The sequence below is a fragment of the Bacidia gigantensis genome (genome assembly GCF_019456465.1).
Source record: "Bacidia gigantensis strain McMullin 20006 chromosome Unknown contig_180, whole genome shotgun sequence".
NCBI lineage: Eukaryota > Fungi > Ascomycota > Lecanoromycetes > Lecanorales > Ramalinaceae > Bacidia > Bacidia gigantensis.
In genome coordinates, this window is record NW_025408596.1 from 969,987 (window position 1) to 990,582 (window position 20,596).

A 20,596-nucleotide genomic window follows, 5' to 3' on the forward strand; every position below is an offset into this window, starting at 1 on the left:
ATTAACTTATTATATTAAACTATTTAAACTTTTTTAGCCTAATAAATATTAGGACTTTATAAAATACTTATTTAGCTTTATATTTACTAAAATACTAGCTATTAAAAGCTTTTAGCTATATTTCTTTTTTTAATTAAATATAACTTTTAAATAAAAGTCCAAGTTTAGCTAATTAATTATATTATAATAATTTTTAATAAAGTATATTTATTATTATAGCTAAATAAATATTAATAAATAAATATTTTTAAGCGAAGTTATTTACTTTATAAATATTTAAACTATTATTTACTACTAAATTCTCCTTTTTATGTTTCTAAAAGAACTATTCTCTAATATATTACTATATATATTTATATATATATAATAGCTAATAATTTATTATATTTTACCTCTTATTAAAAAGTATTAAATAAATTAAGTAGTATTAATTACTTTTTACCCCTATTATTAAGACTTACTTTAAATAGTTAGCTATTATACTAGTAATTATTAGAAAATAGCGCTAAGCTTCTAAGTTAATATATTAAATATTAATCTTTATATTATTAAAAATTTTTAAGTACTACTTATAATTTAAAATAGTTTTTATTACTATATAATAAAGTTTTAACTATAGTTTCTTTAAGAAAAACTTATTGCTATTTATTTTAATAATAAAAATAAAACTAAGCAGGAGAAGACTTAGCCAAACTTAGCTTTTACAAATTATATAATCTAAATTATTAATTATAATATATACTAGCTATATTAGTAAATTACCTTTATATAATATTATTAAAGTCTTATTAAATACTAATAATATTAAAATAATTGTTTCTCTTTTAGAGATATAATTCTATATAAATTACTACTAATTACTTATATATATTTCTATATATATTCTTTCTATATTGCTAGAAACTAGTTTATTATTATTGTTTATACTTATATTCTATAGTTGGACTAGTTTATATACTAATTTATTCTTAAAAATAAAGTATTTTAAGAAAAAGTATAAAATTTTAATAATATTATAATATTAAACTTTATAATTAATTACTAATAAGATTTAAACTTTGTTTTTTATTTTAAGCTTTTTTAATACTTATTTATTAAAAGGAAGGCTAAAAAAAATATTTTTAATATAATAATACTATTCTTTTATATTAATATATAATAGCTATTTAGAGTTCCTATTAGTATTTTAGTTTTTAAAATAGTTATTAATATATATTTTATTTATTTTACTATTTAGAAATTATTTATTAAAAATAAAGTTAAGGTAGTTCTTAAATAAATAGTATTATATATTAAACTCTAATAAAGTAAAGAAGTAATTTACTACTTCTAATTTATTATTAATATAATAATTAGTAGCTAAAAACATTAGAAGGCTAATAGATTTCCTTATAACTTATAAAAGAGGTTAAAAATAGTAGCTTAATTTTTAGTAAAGTATAGTTAAATATTATATTTTAATAGTTATTATCTATTTTTTCTAAGTAGTTACTTTAAAAAGCACATTAATCTTTATAAATAAAGAAATACTAGTTATTTAAAGAATATTTAAATCTACCCTACTAAAAGTAGTTTATAAGTTTATAAGTTTTTTATTTTTTATTTTATTTAATATATTAAGAAATTAATTTTAAGCTTTAAATCTAGTTTTTAAAGGATTATTAAAAAAATATGGTAATAATATATATAGCTTTTAGTCTTTTTTAAATTCAATTTTTTATTTAATATTTATATATAAATTAATATATATATCTTTAGAGTTAATTTATATATATTATTTATTATTATATCCCTTTAAATAGTATTATATTAAACCTAAATAGGTCTTAGTACTATAACTATAGATATATATAAAATTAAATTAAAATAATTTATTAATAAAAACGATTTATAGCTTATTTAAAGTCTATATTATAAACTTTTTCGAAATTAAATTCTAAAATCAATTTCCATTCTTTTAATATTACTTAGCGCACTAAATTCTATTGAAATTAGATTCTAAAATCGAATTTTATTCCTAGGTAGTACTTAGCATTTATAGGCAAGCTATATAAAAATACTAAAAATTATTTATAAAAAAATCTATAACTTAAAATACTTAGTAACTAATTATAGTCCCTATTAGTATACTTATATAAGCTTAAATATTAAGAAAATAGAGTTTCGCTTATAAAAAGTAAATATTAATAGTAGATTAATTTTTTTAGTTTTTTAAATATTTGAATAGTAACTTAAGAAAGAAAATATTAATATTTAAGCCTTTAAATATAGATATTAATTATATTGAGCTTTAACTACTTTACTTAAAAGTTTTATTTCCTTATAGTAGTCTATTATATAATAGCTTTAATATTGATTATTTGGTAGTTTTTTTATTTAATATTAGATATATTTATATAACTATTAAGTACTTAAGTACTTAATTAGTTATAATACTTAAAGAGATTATATTATACTTTTTTATAAATAATATTTTAATAGTAAATAGTAAGTAATAATATTAAGCTAGTATTAAAGATTAAAAAGCTATATAAATACTAATATATTTAAATTACTTAAATCTTAGCTTAAATTTTAGGTTTTAATATTGATTTTAAATCTAAATTTAATTTAATTATTAAGTAAACCTCCTATTTAATACTAAGTAATTCTATAAATAAATATTGCTACTTACTTAATAAAATAATAATTTCTATATTACTTATATATATAATTTTATTTTTATAAATAATTATTATTTAGGAAGTTATAGTAAGTAATATAGTAATAACTATAGAAATAACCTATAAAAATATATTATAATTATTATTAATTTTTTAATTTTTTATAAATTGTAAGGATAATTTTATAATATTAATATTTTATAAAAGTAGTTAGAAAACCTATAATTATATACTTTTTTAAATTACCCCCTATTATTACTATATTTCTTAATAATTTTATAATAAATATTTTATAATTATATTAAATATTTTGAATAAATTAAAGCTAAAGTATAAAAAAAGAGATTTATAGGCTAAACTAAGAATATCTAATAAAGTATAGTTATAAATAACTAAGATTATAATTCTACTTTTAAAAAGCAATTATAAAATATATAAGTATAAGCTTAGTAACAATATTAAAAAAGCGATATATAGTTTTAAAGTTAAGCTATTTAAAAAATATTAAAATATTTTTTATCTAAGTATCTCTAAATTATTAAATATATATAGTTATAGTTTTTAACTTATTCTAGTATACTAAAATTATATATAATTTATACTTCGAATATATTATAACTAAAGATAAAAGAAATATAGAAATAAAACTATTTTCATAATAATAGATAATAAATTTTAATACTAAAGATATTATTTTCTTTTTAGCTAATTATAATTAGCTAATACTAGGTATATAGCTAGTAAGTATAATATTAGAATTTTTTAATATACTTGAAAATAAAAATAAATTTAATATAAAAGCTTTTAATTTACGCTAATAAATAATATTTTAAATTAAATATACTTATTTATTTTAATAATAAAATAAAATATATTTTTTTTAGAATTTTTAATTTTAAGCTTTAAAATCCTAAAGTTCTCTACGCTATATTTATTTCTAAAAAGAATTATTTACTACTAAATAATTTTTATTTTCTATATAAATATAATTTTAATATATTATTATTAATTTAGCTAAAATCTAATTATTATATTATAGATTATTTTTAATTTTTATAATAATAATTTTAAAAGCTTATTATTATATTTATCTTTTTAGGTTAATTTGGGAGCAAACTTCTACCTTAAGCTTATAACTAGTTATTTTTATTAAATAGTACTTTTAATTATTTTTTTATATTTTCCCTAGTTTCTCTAGCTTTTTTCTCTCCTTTTATAAAGTATTTCTTTTGTTCCCTATTATATTATCTATTATTAATATTACTTATAATAAAATTATATATAAGTTATTATAAGTTAATATTATATAAAAGTTTAGAAAAGCTAAAGAAAATTATATTAATATAAAACTTTAAACTAGATAAGTTTAGTTTATTAATATAAAACTTTAAATTAGATAAGGTAATATTATTATTATAAAGTATATTAGATTTTAAATATAAATAAGACTTAAAAGAGAATATAGTAAACCTAAAAAAAATATAAAAATAATAAAAATAGCGTCTTTATAAAGTTTATAAAATATATAATTTATATAAAAATAAAGTTTAAAATACTTAAATTTAGATATAATTATAAATAATAAGTTTAGTAAATTAGAAATAGGTAATAGACTTAAAATAATAAAAAACTTACTAATAAAAAGTAATTAAACTAAAAGGATTTATAAGTAAATAAAAATAACTATATTATAAGTTTTAATTATTTTTTAAATTTTAAGAGATTTATTTAACCTAAATCTTTAATAGGTAAATTAAATAAATTTCGCTACTTATAGATAGATAGTTAATAAATAAAATTATATTAAAATATATAAGATATTTAGATTTAACCCTAATAAAAAATAACTAATAAGCAATATATTAAGCTTTTAGGCTTTAAAATTATAATAATAAAATTATAAATATTTATTATATACTTATTGTTAAAGAGTTTATATAAAGGTTATAATAGTAGTATAATAGCTAATAAATTAAATATTAAAAAAATAAAATTTATTTTAAATTTATTTTAATATTAGAATTATAGTAATTTTTTTATTTAAAGAAATTATTATAAAGTTAAATAGTTTCTGTTAATAAAAAGTTAAAAATTTATAGAATAAAAAACTAAAAGGCTTTATTATAATAAAAAAGGAAATAGTATATATTATTAACTATTAAATTTCTTTTAATACTTATATTATAAAGATTCCTTAATATTAAAGCTTTAACTAAAACTAGGTATTATAATAGCTTTAATACTAAAGAGTTTTATTACTTAATAGTTATTTAAGTTTAATAAATTTTATAAATAAAATAAAGGTAAAAAGCTAAGTTTAAACCTTTAATACCTAGTTAAATATACTATTTACTAAGACAAAAAAGCTTTAAAATTTTATTTAAAAAAATTATAATATAAGTATATAGAAAAATTTATAACTATAAACAAACTTATAATAATAAAGATAGTTATTATATAATAAACTTAGAAACTAGCTATTTCTTTATTTTAATAATACTTTTATATATAATATATATTATATATAATATATATTATAAATAAAGTACTATATATATATTATTATTAAATAGAGCTTTAATATTAAGTCCTAGTTTTAGCTTTTATATAAGTACTAGGTAGGAGACTTAGTATATTCTAAGTAAATATTTAAAATAAATTTCTATTAAAAAGCTTTATAAAGTTAAATTTTTAAATATAAACTTTTAAATAGTTCCTTAGAGATTTAAATAATACTATATATATAACTCTTTAGACTTTATTGCTTATAGATTTTTTTAATTAATAAATTTATTTTAAAGGTTAGGTTAAGGTAAAGAAACTAAATTTATATAAATTAACTATTAATAAGCTTTAAAAATATAATACTAAGTTTATAAATATAACTAAGAAACTTAATAATATAATAAGTAAATATTAAAATATTTAATTTTTTTATAGCTAAGATTTTATTAAATTTATTTCTTAGTAAAATTATTTAGGAACTACTTATAATACTTATATTTAAAGTTAGCTTAATATTCTTACTTAAGTATTATAAGGTATTTAAAACTTTTTTAAGAAATTTAAAATAAGCAATAGTTTAATATTATAAAAAAAGTATAATAAAATATAATAAGTTTTTTATAAAGTAAAAGCTTTTTAAAAAAAAGCTAAAGGAAATTAATAATTTCTTACTAAGAAATATATAATAATAGCTATAAATAGTTATAACTTTGCTACTACTTATAAAGTATTAGATAACTTTAATAGAAAATTTTAATAAAGTTTTTTTAGCTAAAAAAGTTTATAATAAATTTTTAAATTTATAAAACTAAATAAAAAATAATTCTCCTTTTTTTTTATAACTTAATATATTGCTTAATATAGATTTCCTAAAGCTATTTAAATTATTAAAAATTATTTAAAATTATAAGATAATAAATATAAAAATACTTATATTTATAAAAAATATTATTATAGCTATTTTTATAATAAAAGTAAGTAGTAATTTTAAATTTTATTTATAACCCTGTTACTATAATATACTATAAGCTAGCTATAAATCTTACTAATATAGTAATAGTTTTTTAAAAAATATAATTATTATAGCTTACTAGCTTATATATATTCTTTAAATATAAAAGCTAAATATAAAGTTTATTTTATTAATAGGATTTAAAAAAAAGGATAGAATAGACTTAGTATAAATACTAGATATAGTTATTAAAATTATATTATTAATATTAAAAAAGCTAATTCTTATAAATATAATTAAATACTTTTCTTTAAATATAATAAATTAACTTACTATTATAAGATAATACTTTAGCTATATATATAAAATTAGTTAAATAAGTATAATATATATATATATACTTATAGCTACTATAAAAAAAGTAGTATAAAAATAGAAAAAGGAATTATAGATAAAGTTAATATATAAAGAATCTTTAATTTTAACTTTTATAATTCAACTACTACTTAGAATATAATTAATAAATCTATATCTAATATATATAATATTAAATTAATTAATTAGAGTATTTATTTATAAGTAATATAAATATAAAGTTAATTTTTTTAATATTATAAAATTAATAATAATTTAAAATTTATAAATAATCTAAAATTAATTTTATAACTACTTTACTTTAGAATTTAACATTAAGTTTAAAAATTTGAATTTTAATTTAAAATTATTAAGCTTAATTAGTAAATAAATTACTTATTATATATTAAGTAATTATATAAATAAATATTATTATCTATTTTATAAAATAATCTGCGTCCCGGTGAAAGGGGCGCCCCTTCCTGCTTCCGGCTTGGCGGGGCCCGCTTCGGGTTTGGCGCGGTCCGTTCAGGCAACGCGCCCGGCCTTGGCTCACCCGCCGCTTTGCGCGAGGTATAAAGTCCCATCCCCCCTCGCGGTTTTCCTTCTTCCTTCCACCTCTCCTTCACACTTCGGCCGCCTCGTCGCTTCGGCATGGGTCTGCGCCTCTCCCTGGGCCGTCCATCGCCGATCGTCGGGTCTCGACCCTGCCTGAAGCACATCGGCCATCGGCTAGGCAGGGATCGCTGGCCTCCCAACCTGCCCACTCTCATCCAGTATTCGGAGTGAACGGCAGGAACGCCCCTCTCATTCGCTGTCCCGTGGCTCCACAGCTTCGCTGGAGCTCAGCTCGAACGGAGGATGTTCCATTCTGGGGCGAGCTGAAGGCCTCGGCTCGCTCGGCTCTCCTTTTCGACCATTATCCCTTCGCCTCCTTCGCCGATCATCGTTTGACGAGAGCCTAGCTTGCCTTCGACTCGGCAACGGCATTGGTCGAGAGCGTCGATCTGCGGCGACGGTCACTGGGGCGAAGTCGCCGCTGGCTCGGAGGACGGCTGGGATGACCTACTGAGTGGTCAATGGAAAAAATGCCTCGTTAGTTCGCTCGGGTGTTCATCACGTCTGTCTGAGCGCCTCGGCGGGGAATTCTTGACGATGATCCAATGAGTCAGCACGAAAGGGCCTGAGCGTGAAGCCTACCACAGGCGCCGAGCTGGATTTTGTGATGGAGCCCCTAGAGTGGGGCCTTGGATCCGTTCGGCAGCGTTCTCTGGCGTGTCTGCCTTGCTGTGCCTGTCAGGATGTCTCAACGGCTTTCATCCGGTGACGAGGCCTTTTCAAACATGGATCTCGTTTTTGGCAGGGGATCGGGGAGCATGTGACGAAGCCAGTATGTCAGGGAGGCTTCAGCTCGAGGATCCAGACCGCTCCAGCTGACCGGTTCGAACGAATTGAGACGTGTCGGGAGGCGCAGCCCGAATCTAGCTGCACGGTGGACTAGCGATTTTTCATAAGGCTCTAATGACTGATGGCTTACGCTGGGTCGTGCGATCTGGTGTGGACAAAGGTCTGTTGGATCGGCGATCGGTGTTTTTCGAGAAAGAGAGGAGAATGGACAGGGATGGCAGATTGGCAGTATCGGGCGCATATAAACCTCTTCTCGTCGTTACACTCGACCTGCCACTATTTTTCCTGATTTTCAGCGGACCAGATCGGCCGACGTGTGTCCTCTGGGCTGCTTTTTGTATTTGTGTCTCACAATGGTCTTGGTTGACATGGATGCCCTTCAGTTCTACCAACCCCCGGCCAAGGCAGGCCTGCAGAGCGATGAGCGGCCCACAACCTCCAGCCTTCGTACTCCTGCGTCTCGTTGGGAGGGAAAAGACTTTGCGGCTCTTAAAGCGACCCAGGACTCGAGTAGAGTACTGCACAATCCCGATCTGATCTGACCTCAAAATCTGACTGGTCCATTGCAGAAGGACTCCCTCTATTCATTCCGCGCACCAGGATTCGGTCTCAACAACACCAAGGCGGACAGGGAAATTGCGAGCATGCCCAGTGATCGCGTTATCACAAGCTGGGACGACGTGATTCCGCTCTCGTGTCAGAGTGCCAGCGATCGCCTCTATCGCCCCCGATTCCGTCACCCTCCAGGGACAAATTGCAAGACTGGCGCCCTCGGCAAGCCCACAGCAAAGAAAACCGCATGTAAATAGGCTGAGGCGACATCTTAAGGCTAGCACTAACCGTCGGTAGGTAACCCAATCGAAGTAAACAGCGGTAACTCCTCTTCTTTAGACGATTCCGGCAGCAACACTGGATATGAAACCTCGTCCGCTATTACTTTTATTTGCGCTATATCGCCTGGCGTTAGCAGTTTAAACGAGGGCAAGATGAAACGCACTATGATTGGCGATAAAGGCACAGGAGAGCCTATTGTTTCTGCATTGAATTTTCAAGAGCATCAAGATAGCAGCTGGCTTAATATCGACTATTTCCCTGACAATAGTCTGCTGTTTAAGGACAATACAGCTGAGGACAAATGCTAAAAGATAGGTAGCATCGAGGACAAGTCCGGGTTTGGTGGTGCTAAAGACGGTCAGGCTGAAAACGGACTTCAAAAGATGGGCCACAATCTTGATTGGGATAAGGACGGGCCTAGAGACGGAAATAGGGAAAAGCATAGTAGGGGAGACGTTATCGCGGATCCAGAGATGGATGGCATTGGGGTGGACGGCGGAGGGTCCTATGGCAAGGACGATCCCAGGGTTGGGGTTAGCGGTGATGCTGAAGGTTGGTAATACCCTCGTACCTCGTTCGTATCAGAGCTGACGTTTGCGGTTCCAGGAGAGCAGAGCTCGTCCGACGCCCAAGCCTTCCAGGCTCTAGTGTACCCCTCTCCTCACGTGGCCCGCAGAGGTCGTAGTAGACCTCGCCGTAGCCGACCTGCGATTACGGTAAAGAACGCCATTTGGGAGGTCACCAAAATTGCTGGAGATGAACAGTCGAGCGTAGGGCGGCTCTTTAAGGTTTAGGCCGAGGCATAGCTAGTAGAGAAAGATCTCCCGGCTTTCCGTGACGCTATTGCAGCATATCGGGGCAAGCGGGGCCGTACAAAGGGTAAAAGGAAGAGCATATATAAAGGACAAAGGAGGAGGGCACGCCGAAAGGGGGAATAGTCTTGAGCTTTAGCGTTGATTTTTTACCAGAGCCTTTGGATGTCCTAATTTCAGAAACAGCTGGCTTCACATCAGAAACGGAATGCAGTCTGTCTCGGTTTTCCCTCGCCTCTTCCCGCCTGGCCTGTCTTTGTCCAGCCTCCTCCTGCCTCTCCTGCATTATACGCGAGCCTTCTCTTTGCCCTGGTTCGTCTTGCAATGTTTCCGTGTCCCCTTCGATGTAACTGGAAACCCTCCCAGGAAGACCTGGTTGCAATTGTGTGGATAAGGCCAAATCCAAGACTGGGAATGAAGATCGCCTAAAGAACGCGTAGTAGACAGATTTCCGGACAAAAATGAGGTGATGCTTCGCCTTGTTTCTCTTCCGCATTGTGTAAATGCAACCCTGATTGCCCTATCCACAATTCTGTACAGCATTCGTCTGGTCCCTGCCCAAACTGTAACATCACCAGTCATAAACTCGATGAAACGTGAGGCCGTGTTGGCTTTCCGCTGGCCTTTTTCATCCCCATCCTAACGAGAGCAGAATTCAATTGCGTGAAGCCTGGCGCTCAACATCCATATTTTGCCAAGCGGAATTTTGGCAGGACAGAAGAACGGTGTCTGCCATAGATATGCTTAAGTGCAATGCCACATTTTACACTCTTGTTCCCAGAATGAAACTGCAGTGTCAAGATCAGGCCGGAAGTTTGGGTTAGGATCGACACATTCGTTGACAAAATCTTTCCAGTGGGAAGGTATGTCGGCCGTACGTAAGCCCCAAGAAATCGGTCCTGGAGTGAAATCATTTCCATCGCCCACCAGGTACACCTGGCTTAGCTGCTCAAAAATCACCCACAATGTTCGACCAAGACTGTACACTTCAGCCGCCCGAAGCGCGGCCGGGCATTCGATCTGCCATATTGGAAAAATGTTCCATCTAGGCCACTTCCAGTGGTTTTCGCGTCGCGCTCCTGTGTGTTTTCGATACATCAACTTCGGCGTCTCAGCACTGTCTTGCGAGACCCCGTTCCCATCCGGCTGGAGCCTCTCGATTTCGACATCCCACGAACCGTCCGCTTCTGGAGCCATGAAAAAGGGCGAGGCACCAGACTGCTCCCAGTCAATTAGGACAGCGTTCTCATCATCGTCGAGGAGTATGTTGCTCGGCTTCAAGTCCATATGATACTGACAGGATACATGCGTCGCCGCTAATGCGGATGCTATCTGGCGGGCCCATTTTGCCTTGAGTATCAGTGGAAGCCTCTCCCCAGTCGCATTGCTTTTATTGAGAGCTTCTTGCAACGATTCTCTTCGAAGGTAAAGATACAATGCTCCACAAACGTAAGTTTTACTTTTGGTCGGTGAAGACGTGTCGAGGATGGGAATTTTCGTAGTGACAAGGAAATTGGGAGGAGAGACGACATTTGGGTGTCTTGGCAGGGAATAAATCAGACCCAATTCGTGATAAAATGCTTGCCTCTCATCTCCAAAGCCGGCACCCTGTTCTAGAAAGAGTCGAAAGCTCAATCCTTTGTAGACGTACGTTGTTTTAGGCTCCGTGCCATCCTCAAGGTGTACGATTGTTGTATCTCCTCGACCTCCGAGGACGGCAAAGAAACGAAGAGATTCCAGCGACACGAATGCAGTTCGTGTTGGTCGCGAATCCAGAATCAAAGACGACGGGACAAGTTCGCTTGGCATAAGACCTTCTATGTATTCTCGATAAGAGCTCTCGTGCGAGATTCTCCAGACGATCGTTCCACCCGATTTCTCTCCAATCTGGACGACGACATCTGGAAGTCGGATCGAAGGATGCGATGCGCAGTCCCGCCAAATCTGCACTATGGAAGCATGGAGCACTTGGCGCATTTCCTTCCTGCTGGGGAACGAACGTTCGGGATCTTTCACTTTGAACTCGTGAAAGCACGCCACAATGCGACTGTTGACACTCTTCGGTTGACAGGGTTCGAACGGAAAACGGAACAAGATGGAGAGATCATCAGAATAGCTGGTGGCGAAAACACTGGTCTCGTGGTCATCTCCGCAAATGAGTGTTGTTGTGATCTCCATAAGAATTTTCACGACAAGAGCAGCCGTTGGAACGAGCAAATCTGTTGTTCAGGACTACGGGGCAAGGTGCGTGTAGAGTTCACAGCTTGATGTGGGCCCCGCACATCACGTGTCGCAACCACTGTTTCACCAGCTATCGTCTTCCTACAGCTACACATATAATGGACTCGTAAGTGACAAAATGTCTTACGTGCTTCGAATGATTGAATTAACGAGTGACTAGATTTAATCGAAGCTAACACATAAAGACGGTTAAAGCACCGACATTGCTGTGTCGTTTGCAAAGAGCGCTGATGAAAACCACACATTTCACCCCGCCAGTGACATCTGGAGAAGTAGCCGACGGTATCATCAAGATATTCTCTCTCCACGGTGGAACCATGTGCCATCACTGCTTCGTGTTCTTGTGTTGCTGCTGGTGACCCGTGTTGGGACCTGTCTTGCATCTATTCTTGCACTGAGCCAATGCCACTGTCCCTGAGCCGACGTCTAAGAACCGTTAGCCACTCGAAGCCTGATGTTTTCAGAGGATTCATACCTTGGGTGATTTTCCATGCCGCGTCAACACTGTTTCCTTCGAGCGGATCACGGTCAAATGGCAAAGTAACGTTGGCACGGCCGCTCGTGAATTCCATCGTAGGTTCCGAGTCCTTTCCTGCAATGCTTCCAGCCGAGCAAAGCCCTAGGTTGTCAGCGAGCGCACTGGAATGCAGAGCCTGACTCATTTCGACAAGAAATGCAACGTGTGTATCCATATCGATATTCTCCGCCCCCGCGGTAAATTCGTATGGAATAAGCTTGTCACCCGAGAAAGCCCATCGACTGGCAGCTACGGAAAGGCCGTCTGGGCTACTTCTGATGGGAATAGCGACGTTGCCAAAAGTGACCAATTTCTCATTCTGTTGGATTTCAAAATGCTGATGAAGGAGTGCTAGGCCGAAAATGTCCTGAGCTCGATATTTGCGGAAAATCTGGCAGATGTCGCCCAAAACCTCCGGAGTGCAACGCTTCTTGAACACATGATCGGACTGTATGATCTCGGGCAGAGAGTTGAAGTGGTCGGAGGAGGGAGGAAGTACGACAGACATGTCCGCAGATGGTTGCATATCTCAAAACACGTACGAAGAAGATTTAGAGACGATTTTCTCTAGACGAAGAAAGTGTGAAGCCCACCGCCTCATAAATATGTCCAGAGCGGAACACCGACTTCTCCGAAAGGGTCGATCAGTTCTAGCTCGAAGGTGATGAGTGTGCGACCAACATGCAGGGTGACAATTGGAGGTGTCTTCTCGCAGAGCGAATCGATCGTGATTGGGCCTGCCAATGTGAGTGCATTGACTCACTACGCTTTTCATCCAGGCTACAGCGCATTTAGCCCAACGAAATAGCTCCAGCGACCAGACTATCGGACATCACTTGAACAGAGAAACCCCTGTGGATTATACCGGCGTACGTCCACTCGATCCTTCTCGATGCTGCAGCAGGGGTCTTGAACTGCGTTCCTCCGTACATTTTGAGCCCCAGGGAGGGTCTCTCCCCTTCCGGCTGGAAGCCCGGCAACAATCCGTACAGGGCGAGAATCCTCCCTGTGCTTGAGGCGTTGTTGCCTGGAATTGATTGGATTGGAAACGTCCCACGACAAAATCCACGGATCCACATCTTTAGGTGCGTGAGGCAGCGTCGACTGCAACATAGATCGAATTAACTTATTGGCCCAAAAAAGGCGTGAGGCATAGCGTTGCCAAAGCCTTATATCTTGCATAAAGTGACGGGTACGTCGAAACATTCGAAGTGTCGAATGTTTCCTCGAAGATATACAGGTTTAATACATAAGTGTTCTATTTGAGGCACGCTTCCAAGAGATCCCCAGCTCCAATGAAAGACTGAAACGTCTACAGTACGGATTGATTGTTAAAGAATTACGCCGGTCTAAAGACAATGGCTTTACTGGAATCGCTCCTGCGAGTATCATCCCATGTTCTTCGGTACCAATTGTGGCGCTAGCCCAGCGCACTGAAAATGTGCTGTTTCGCAACATCACTGTCAGGATTTAAAATACCGTAAAGGTAAAACCTCAGCGCGGGAGGTGTAATCGACATCGTACGGCCAAATGTAGCGGCCACACGCCCTCCCGTCGGATCATTTTCAATACGTGCAAGAAACGATAGAGGTAATCCATGAAGAGGCTTTCGATGGACCAGTCCGAACTGCGAGATGCATTAAAAGTACGGAGAATCCATCGATCAAGGTCATTAAATTGAAGTAGATGTGCCTGTTTGGCCTTCAACGATAGGAAGCGCATTGCAACTCAATAACCTACTGTACCAAATCTCTGATTACGTTCCATACCACCGACAATCAGACGCCAACATAGAGAAATGTAGAATTGATTTTGTCCGTCCTAGAATTATATGAATAAACTTTCCATAACGTCGGTACCGTTGAATTCGCGGAAAAAGTTCTCGCTCGCCTTGACCGCTTGCAAGACATGTGAATAGGCTACCTGTGTGTTCTTTTTGGTGGCCAGAGCATGAGCTATAGCAACGACGTTCTTGATCTATTGAATCACTAGGTTAGTGGGAGAGGTCTCTGCATATATTACATTGCAAACATACCTGCCGACCATTCAATTTCGTTTTGGCCAAACGGTCGATTTCCTTGCACGCTACCACTGCTGCTCCATTAGATGTAGGTGCCCTCTGGAGAAAATGCCCCCAGATTTGGTTTCTCGCCTCAATACGAAGTTCGTTATATTTCAACATAAGGTGAATTCTGCTGAGGATCGCTTCATCGAAGTTGGAGACTCTGTTCGTGGTCAGGAACATGATACCCTCACAATATTCGATTTTGCGAAGGAACACCGAGACAAGTTTGTTGCGCGCAACATCATGCATCGAGCGTTGTTCCAGATATACATCCGCTTCGTCCAAAAGAATCAGTGCATTCCAGTGGTTAGCAGTCTGGAAGACGCGTGAAAGCTGGACTTCCATCACCGCCGAATCAAGGCTCAACTCCCCAGCAGAGATCTAAATGTGTCAGACCAAGCTGAAGGATCTAGAGCGATAGACGCACCGAATAGAGCGGTCTTTGGAGGTGCTCAGACACCGCCTCCGCCGTCAAAGTCTTTCCGACGCCGGGTGTTCCACTGGTTTCTGTGTCAGTCTACTCAGAGTGGAGCGCTGCGGGCCATACTGCAAAAGCACGTTCAGACCTCTTCCTTTACCCGCCACGAAGTCGTCGAATGGGACGCTAGGCATCAGCCCCAACCGTGTTTGCGCGAGGGCTATGATGACCTCTTTCTCTTCTTGGGGGATCGTCAAGCATTCAAAGGGGGACGAAGACCATTTGATGTCTTGAATATCGGCGACGGCAAACTCCACTATCCCCATGTCAGTTTGACGGTTACAAGGGAGAGATCAGGATCATACTCCACAGCTTGTCCCCCAGACCGAAGCCTGGAAGAGTCGGACAGCAGATGAGTAGCTTGTTCTCCTCGATTTGGGTCGGCTCTATGCCATTGTCTTTGATTTGGTCAAGGGCTCGCTTTTTCGAAGACTCTGAGTACATTTCCAGGTACCCATCATCTTCCGTCCGTTTCTTCACTAATTCTTGAGGTTGCGGTCGAGCGTAATTTGGGTTCATCTTCCGAAAGAAAGCAGCATCGAGCATGACCCGGCTGTCGACAAAAATCTTGACGGGCTCTCCTTCCTTCATGTAGAATGCTGTGCCTTGGCAATGACGATGATGAGCCCCGAGCATGGAGACAAACTTTCGGCCGCATTGAGTGAGTTGGGCTTTGATCCCCTCCTCGTCCGGATGGTATTGAAGAGGAAATGCTTTGAGTGTGCTAATACGTTTTCTCCCGCGGAATTTGAAAATAGCCAGATCGACCGAAGCTTCCCCAAAAACTTGGCCGTTGTAATCCAAGTACCGACACTCCATATTGTAATATTTGACCCCGAAATTTGTTGCCTTCTCTTCACCGCCATCAAACAGGACGCAGCGTGGCTTATCGGTTCCAAAACAAGTCGTATAGACCACCGAGTTTGGTTTAAAGAGTGCCCAAAGCAAATCGTAGGTAATTTCGTCATTTTGCAGGAGCGAGAGAAAGCGCTGGGCCGTAGACTTGTAGGACGTCTTGATGAAGCCAATCAAGAGGTCTAGGTGCTTAGAGCATGTGGTATTGCGTGTGGTGCTAGCATCGGTGTTGCTCTGATACGATTCTAGTTCGCGGATGTAATTATACAACAAATTTTGCTCGACCTGGGTTCATGTCAGGAATGCGCTCCAGCAACCGGGTTCGGGAGCGCTATACCGTGGGCTTGTCCTCATTTAAATTAATGATCTGGACGTCTCGCAAGACTGTCCTCAAGATGTCCCGCAGCTCTTCTGATTTGATATCAATATAGCATGTGAGGTCCATCGTTATCTTGTCTAAGCCATCATTATTAGAGAGGCGTATACAAAAATCGTCGCACGTACCAATACGCTGGCGAACCACGAATACGTATTGATCCAACTCGCTCAATTCCTTCGATGGCTCAGCGATTTTATACTCATACGCCTTTGCGTCCCAGCTACCAGCAAACGTCCGTCAGCGAATCTTAGCATTTTAGTAGAGGAACTATCTCGCTCACATCTCGTTCACCGTCTTAAACTCCAGCTTTGAGGCTCTGGCAGGAGCTTGCTGCTTGTCGTTTGATGAATCCTTGATGTCCGTCGGCTGATTGGCATCTCCAGGAGCTGGTGGGGTCTGAATAGCTTGAATAGCTTTAATAGCTTTCAATAGCTCTTGAAATTGTCCGGTATTCAAGGTGTGGACCTGCTCACACGTGCGCAGATGAGGGCTGCTAGGAGGAGTCTCCGGCGGTCGTGGAAAAGTAGGTGGCTGGGGAACAACAATGTCAATGGGTGCCATAATTGTTTTGCAAAGTGTGGGCACAACAGTCAATTTGGAGGTGATGCCACTGTTTTAGGCTTTATGAGAGACCGCCGTGCATCATGAGGAACTCCAAGCAGGCCTGTCAATGGATTATATAGTTTCTTGAGAGCTAATCGAACCCTTCTCTTCCTGAGCATCTCGGACATATCCTGCGGGTATCTCTCTTGTTACTGGAAAATGCCACGTCAACCGTGCCATTATCATGTATGAGCGCAGTAGACTCGATTCGTCTTCTAAATCGGGGCGGAGGAGGTGATTGAGAGACGGGAGGTGCAGTAGTAACAAGCGCTGAATGCCCGCTCGTACAGCATTTTCCCGTGTCCCTGCAGGCCATCGCCGAGCCGATGATGCTGCTTTCACACGGAGAATCGAGCATGGATTGAAGTCATCACATGAAGGCGGGAATGGAAAGGAGGCCATCTTGATGCTCAAGCAGAGAAATGAGTATCTATACCTAAAAGCGGTATGTTTAATCCCCTTCTTCTACTGCCTCTCGGACAAGTTCTCAATAAACAGCTTGCTACGTTTGGTGGTCGTGATGAATCCACCAAGCAAAAAAGTTTAGTGCAGCGAATCAAGGTACTATCTGACAAGCGGATTTAGGAAGGAAGCATTTCAACTTAGCTGCAGCGCTATACCAAATTTAGATTGCAAAAGTTTGCAAGCTCGTTTAGGACTAGCTGATAAATCTGGAGGCTGAAGCTGAGGCCTTTCCGAAACGGTTTCTTAATTGTCCTTCGAGCTACAACAGCAGGATGAACTTCGTACCCCAAGAGTCGCAAGGCGATCAAGAGGAATACATCCAATACCTCAAGGCCCTGGTGTATGAGCTTGTAAAGCATCATTCGCAAGATCATGAAAATTGCCAGTTCCTCCCATCAGCACGGTTGCCAACCAATCGGACAGCGCTGGTCGCGACACAATCAGATCCACTTCCCAGAACCTCAAAACGCCCCCAAAAACGAGGATTCGCTAACGAGGATGAATCGTCAGAAGGACTCAGATTCATATCCTGGCAACCATCAAATCAACCTCCCAAGCCCCGCGACACTGGCACTAATTCATGGATGCCACTGGCCAAAAAGCTAGTTGATATTACTCCTTTAGCCGCAGATTGGTGGAAGAAGGCTGAATTTTTCAATCTTGAAACTATCATGCAAGGCGGCGTGGCTGCCCAGTTCGTTCTAGATGGGAGCACCAAGACGCTGTCAATACCTCGGCAAAAAGAGATCGAAGTCTCATACAACTATGGAGCTGAGGAATGCTGGCTCCTCAGCGCAGCGAAAGGTTACGCTGAAACTGCTGCTAATCGAGCCCTCACCGTTGAATGCGTTTTGATGCTCGTTAACTTCCAGAAGTTCATTGTCCTTTGTATATGTGCTGTCCTATCCCAAATGGGAGCTTCCAAAGCGGCATTGGTTGACATTACGCGGATCTGCTTTGGGGATGTCAGCGAAGAATATGCTCTTCGCCTGTGGCGGACAGCTATCTTCTTGAATCAACTTGTTGACGGCCTCGGATTTCGGGGGTGGGGAAATCGTGCCAGTGAATTGCTACTTATCTGTGAGGCAACATCTGTTTCACGGGTGAGTTCACGTTGACTCTGGTCAGGGAATCGCCCACCGCCTTACTATGTACATTTGGCTTGGGCTCCGAAAGCGGCACTTGAATATCTTACTGCGAATCTCTCTACCAATTTACACACACAAGGTGTCGACGAACGGGAGGGTTGGACAAGCCTTTTCATCCCGAGTTTGATTTACAATGTCCTGGGCCAGAAGATCGAGTAAGTCATGCTTCAAACCCGCCATGACTATGATGGATGGATTTTGATGTCATCAGTATCACCCGGATCAGTCATCATCTCAGCTACCAGCATCCAAATATGCTGAATCCAGCCACTTTCTGCGGTCCAGTCAACCCCTGGCGGTTCTTCCGACTTCAGTCTTGACAGAGCTGGTCCTCTCGATCAAAGGTCCAAGTCGATGAAAACACCCAATCCTCCACCGGTTCCCGGTATAAGTACGGCAGCATTTCCGTCGAAACAGACGTCCTCTCCGGTTGCCAGGTTGACGAAACAGCCATTTTTATGGTTCAGGGGTTCGAGGGCTATTATCACAACGGTTGAGCGTTCTCTTTCGTTGACAGCGAGTCCGTGCAAGGGTTGCCACTTTATCTTCAACTCTTTAAAACGGAAGCCGCAATATGCTTTGACTATGTCTGTCGTTATATTGGATGCACTTCTCCCAACTGCATTTGCTGCGCGGTGAATGTTCCCTGGTATCTGGGCTCCAAGTAAGCATTGCAAATTGGCGAGGGTTTCCACGATACTCACTTGGGTCCAATCGTCCACCACTGTTTTGACCGCATCGTTAGTTTTCTCCCCCCAAGCTTCTCGTACACAAAAGGTACTTGGTCAAACTTGACATAGTCGGGATGACGTGGTGCCGAGGTAAGCACACACCTGGCGGACTCAATAATGGACTGACTGCTACCCCGGCCTAATGATAATAACAGTCTTTGCTCTTGATCTTCAATCTTATTTATCGTAGACTCTATGCCGACGCTGGCTCTCGAATCAGTCATTACTGGAGGACGTGGAGAAGTGTGGTGGGAAAGACATTCTCGCTTGCGTGGCAACCCTGAAAAGTAAAAAGCGTTGAGCGATTTAGGTCACATGACACTAGACCCGATGCTACCCGAGCTTTGGTGGGGGCTCAAATCTTTATCTTTCTTACTCTTCCTTTGCGCACTCGTCACCCAACGTCAGAATCCTATGACGTGACGAGCCATGCTCGACAGGAGCTTTCTCACTCCAGGCCAATACAACAGCATTAGACACTTCGATGTCCAGATCCACCATATCCTCCCCGAAGTCTTGCATGGAATTGGAGAAATCCTAGTCAAATATCAAATGCACTTCGAGTTTGGCCCATTTCTCCTCCACCGGCACAGTGAGCTCCGTGCGGGTAGCGTCATGGTGCAGAGGAACCCAGACACTGAAACCGAGATCTGCAGGATGGAGCGGCTGGAGAATGAGGGGTCTCTCAGTCCTTGCTCATTCTACATGGACGCTGCTCGACACTTTAAGGCGTTCGAGTATAAGGAAGGACCTGAAGTGGCTGTGCCACGAGAAGAATTCCTGGAAGAGCTTGGGTCGTTTTTACATATTCATCAACTGGGAGACGTTATTGGTGTATCAACGTTGCCAGCGGGTGATGAGCTATGGGTAGAAACGGTACTCGCAGACGGACAAGGCACGATTGCGAGACGTATCCCACACGATCAGGCCTCACCAGGCGTTGTCACGGAATGGGCTTTCTTTGTACAAGACGGTGTGCTCGGATACAAAGAAATGCGAAAGTGCAACACGCCACCAGAAGGTGGAGGCCATGTGAGAAGCTGATGCTGCAACTTTACCCAGAACAACATTGAAGAGGTCCATCAAAGTCGCATCGGTCGACATACACCTTGAATAGCTACGGAGCTCGAAGGGCCGCTCTCATCAGCCGCAATATCGTTTCAGGATACATTACAATGACAGCATTTGCACCAGGGGATAGCATCGAGAACGTACGCTAAAGCTAAGGGCGGGTCTTTTCACAGTGTTGACGTGAAGAAAACATCTTTGGATAGGGTTTGTGTTAATATAATTGTATACTTGTAAAGTTGTCCAAGCGTCGGCATTGGTTGCTGCGAACTCTGGGTTGCCGACTAGGAGAAATGAGCAGATTGAAAAGGGTTAAGATCGATATGGGCTGACAAGTCATCGATGCCTGAACGCATATTATGTAGGAATCTCGGCAAGTCATGAGACAACAAAGCCAAATTATGACCTATCCAAACGGACCACTGTGTCAATTACCCTTTATAGCATCAAATTGTTGGGAACCAAGGGCCCGTGAGAACCAGAGCTCTGGAATCATCATGTATGTTTATATATACGAGG

The 20,596-nt window shown here is 37.8% G+C and overlaps 7 protein-coding genes across 7 annotated transcripts; 4 read left to right on the plus strand and 3 right to left on the minus strand.

The window, feature by feature from the left end:
- Positions 1 to 8,867: 8,867 nt before the first annotated feature.
- On the plus strand, positions 8,868 to 9,509 carry KY384_003240 (uncharacterized protein; the record flags this gene model as incomplete). Its single annotated transcript, XM_044811759.1, has 3 exons — positions 8,868 to 8,982; positions 9,031 to 9,267; positions 9,322 to 9,509. 3 exons carry the CDS (start codon positions 8,868 to 8,870, stop codon positions 9,507 to 9,509), a joined length of 540 nt encoding a protein of 179 aa, XP_044670892.1.
- Positions 9,510 to 10,271: 762 nt separating this feature from the next.
- KY384_003241 (uncharacterized protein) lies at positions 10,272 to 11,705 on the minus strand (the record flags this gene model as incomplete). Its single annotated transcript, XM_044811760.1, has 2 exons — positions 10,272 to 11,428; positions 11,660 to 11,705. 2 exons carry the CDS (start codon positions 11,703 to 11,705, stop codon positions 10,272 to 10,274), a joined length of 1,203 nt encoding a protein of 400 aa, XP_044670893.1.
- A 388-nt stretch (positions 11,706 to 12,093) lies between these two features.
- On the minus strand, positions 12,094 to 12,793 carry KY384_003242 (uncharacterized protein; the record flags this gene model as incomplete). The annotated part of the gene is made up of 2 exons (XM_044811761.1): positions 12,094 to 12,140; positions 12,193 to 12,793. The coding sequence occupies 2 exons, from the start codon at positions 12,791 to 12,793 to the stop codon at positions 12,094 to 12,096; spliced, it is 648 nt and encodes a 215-aa protein (XP_044670894.1).
- An 89-nt stretch (positions 12,794 to 12,882) lies between these two features.
- Positions 12,883 to 16,623, minus strand: KY384_003243 (uncharacterized protein; the record flags this gene model as incomplete). Its single annotated transcript, XM_044811762.1, has 8 exons — positions 12,883 to 13,022; positions 14,145 to 14,262; positions 14,321 to 14,731; positions 14,778 to 14,850; positions 14,898 to 15,084; positions 15,134 to 15,968; positions 16,021 to 16,282; positions 16,343 to 16,623. The coding sequence occupies 8 exons, from the start codon at positions 16,621 to 16,623 to the stop codon at positions 12,883 to 12,885; spliced, it is 2,307 nt and encodes a 768-aa protein (XP_044670895.1).
- Positions 16,624 to 16,939: 316 nt separating this feature from the next.
- On the plus strand, positions 16,940 to 17,250 carry KY384_003244 (uncharacterized protein; the record flags this gene model as incomplete). Its single annotated transcript, XM_044811763.1, has 2 exons — positions 16,940 to 17,110; positions 17,164 to 17,250. 2 exons carry the CDS (start codon positions 16,940 to 16,942, stop codon positions 17,248 to 17,250), a joined length of 258 nt encoding a protein of 85 aa, XP_044670896.1.
- Positions 17,251 to 17,402: 152 nt separating this feature from the next.
- On the plus strand, positions 17,403 to 18,437 carry KY384_003245 (uncharacterized protein; the record flags this gene model as incomplete). The annotated part of the gene is made up of 2 exons (XM_044811764.1): positions 17,403 to 18,210; positions 18,259 to 18,437. The coding sequence occupies 2 exons, from the start codon at positions 17,403 to 17,405 to the stop codon at positions 18,435 to 18,437; spliced, it is 987 nt and encodes a 328-aa protein (XP_044670897.1).
- Positions 18,438 to 19,438: 1,001 nt separating this feature from the next.
- KY384_003246 (uncharacterized protein) lies at positions 19,439 to 20,053 on the plus strand (the record flags this gene model as incomplete). Its single annotated transcript, XM_044811765.1, has 1 exon — positions 19,439 to 20,053. One exon carries the CDS (start codon positions 19,439 to 19,441, stop codon positions 20,051 to 20,053), a length of 615 nt encoding a protein of 204 aa, XP_044670898.1.
- Between the last annotated feature and the right edge of the window lie 543 nt (positions 20,054 to 20,596).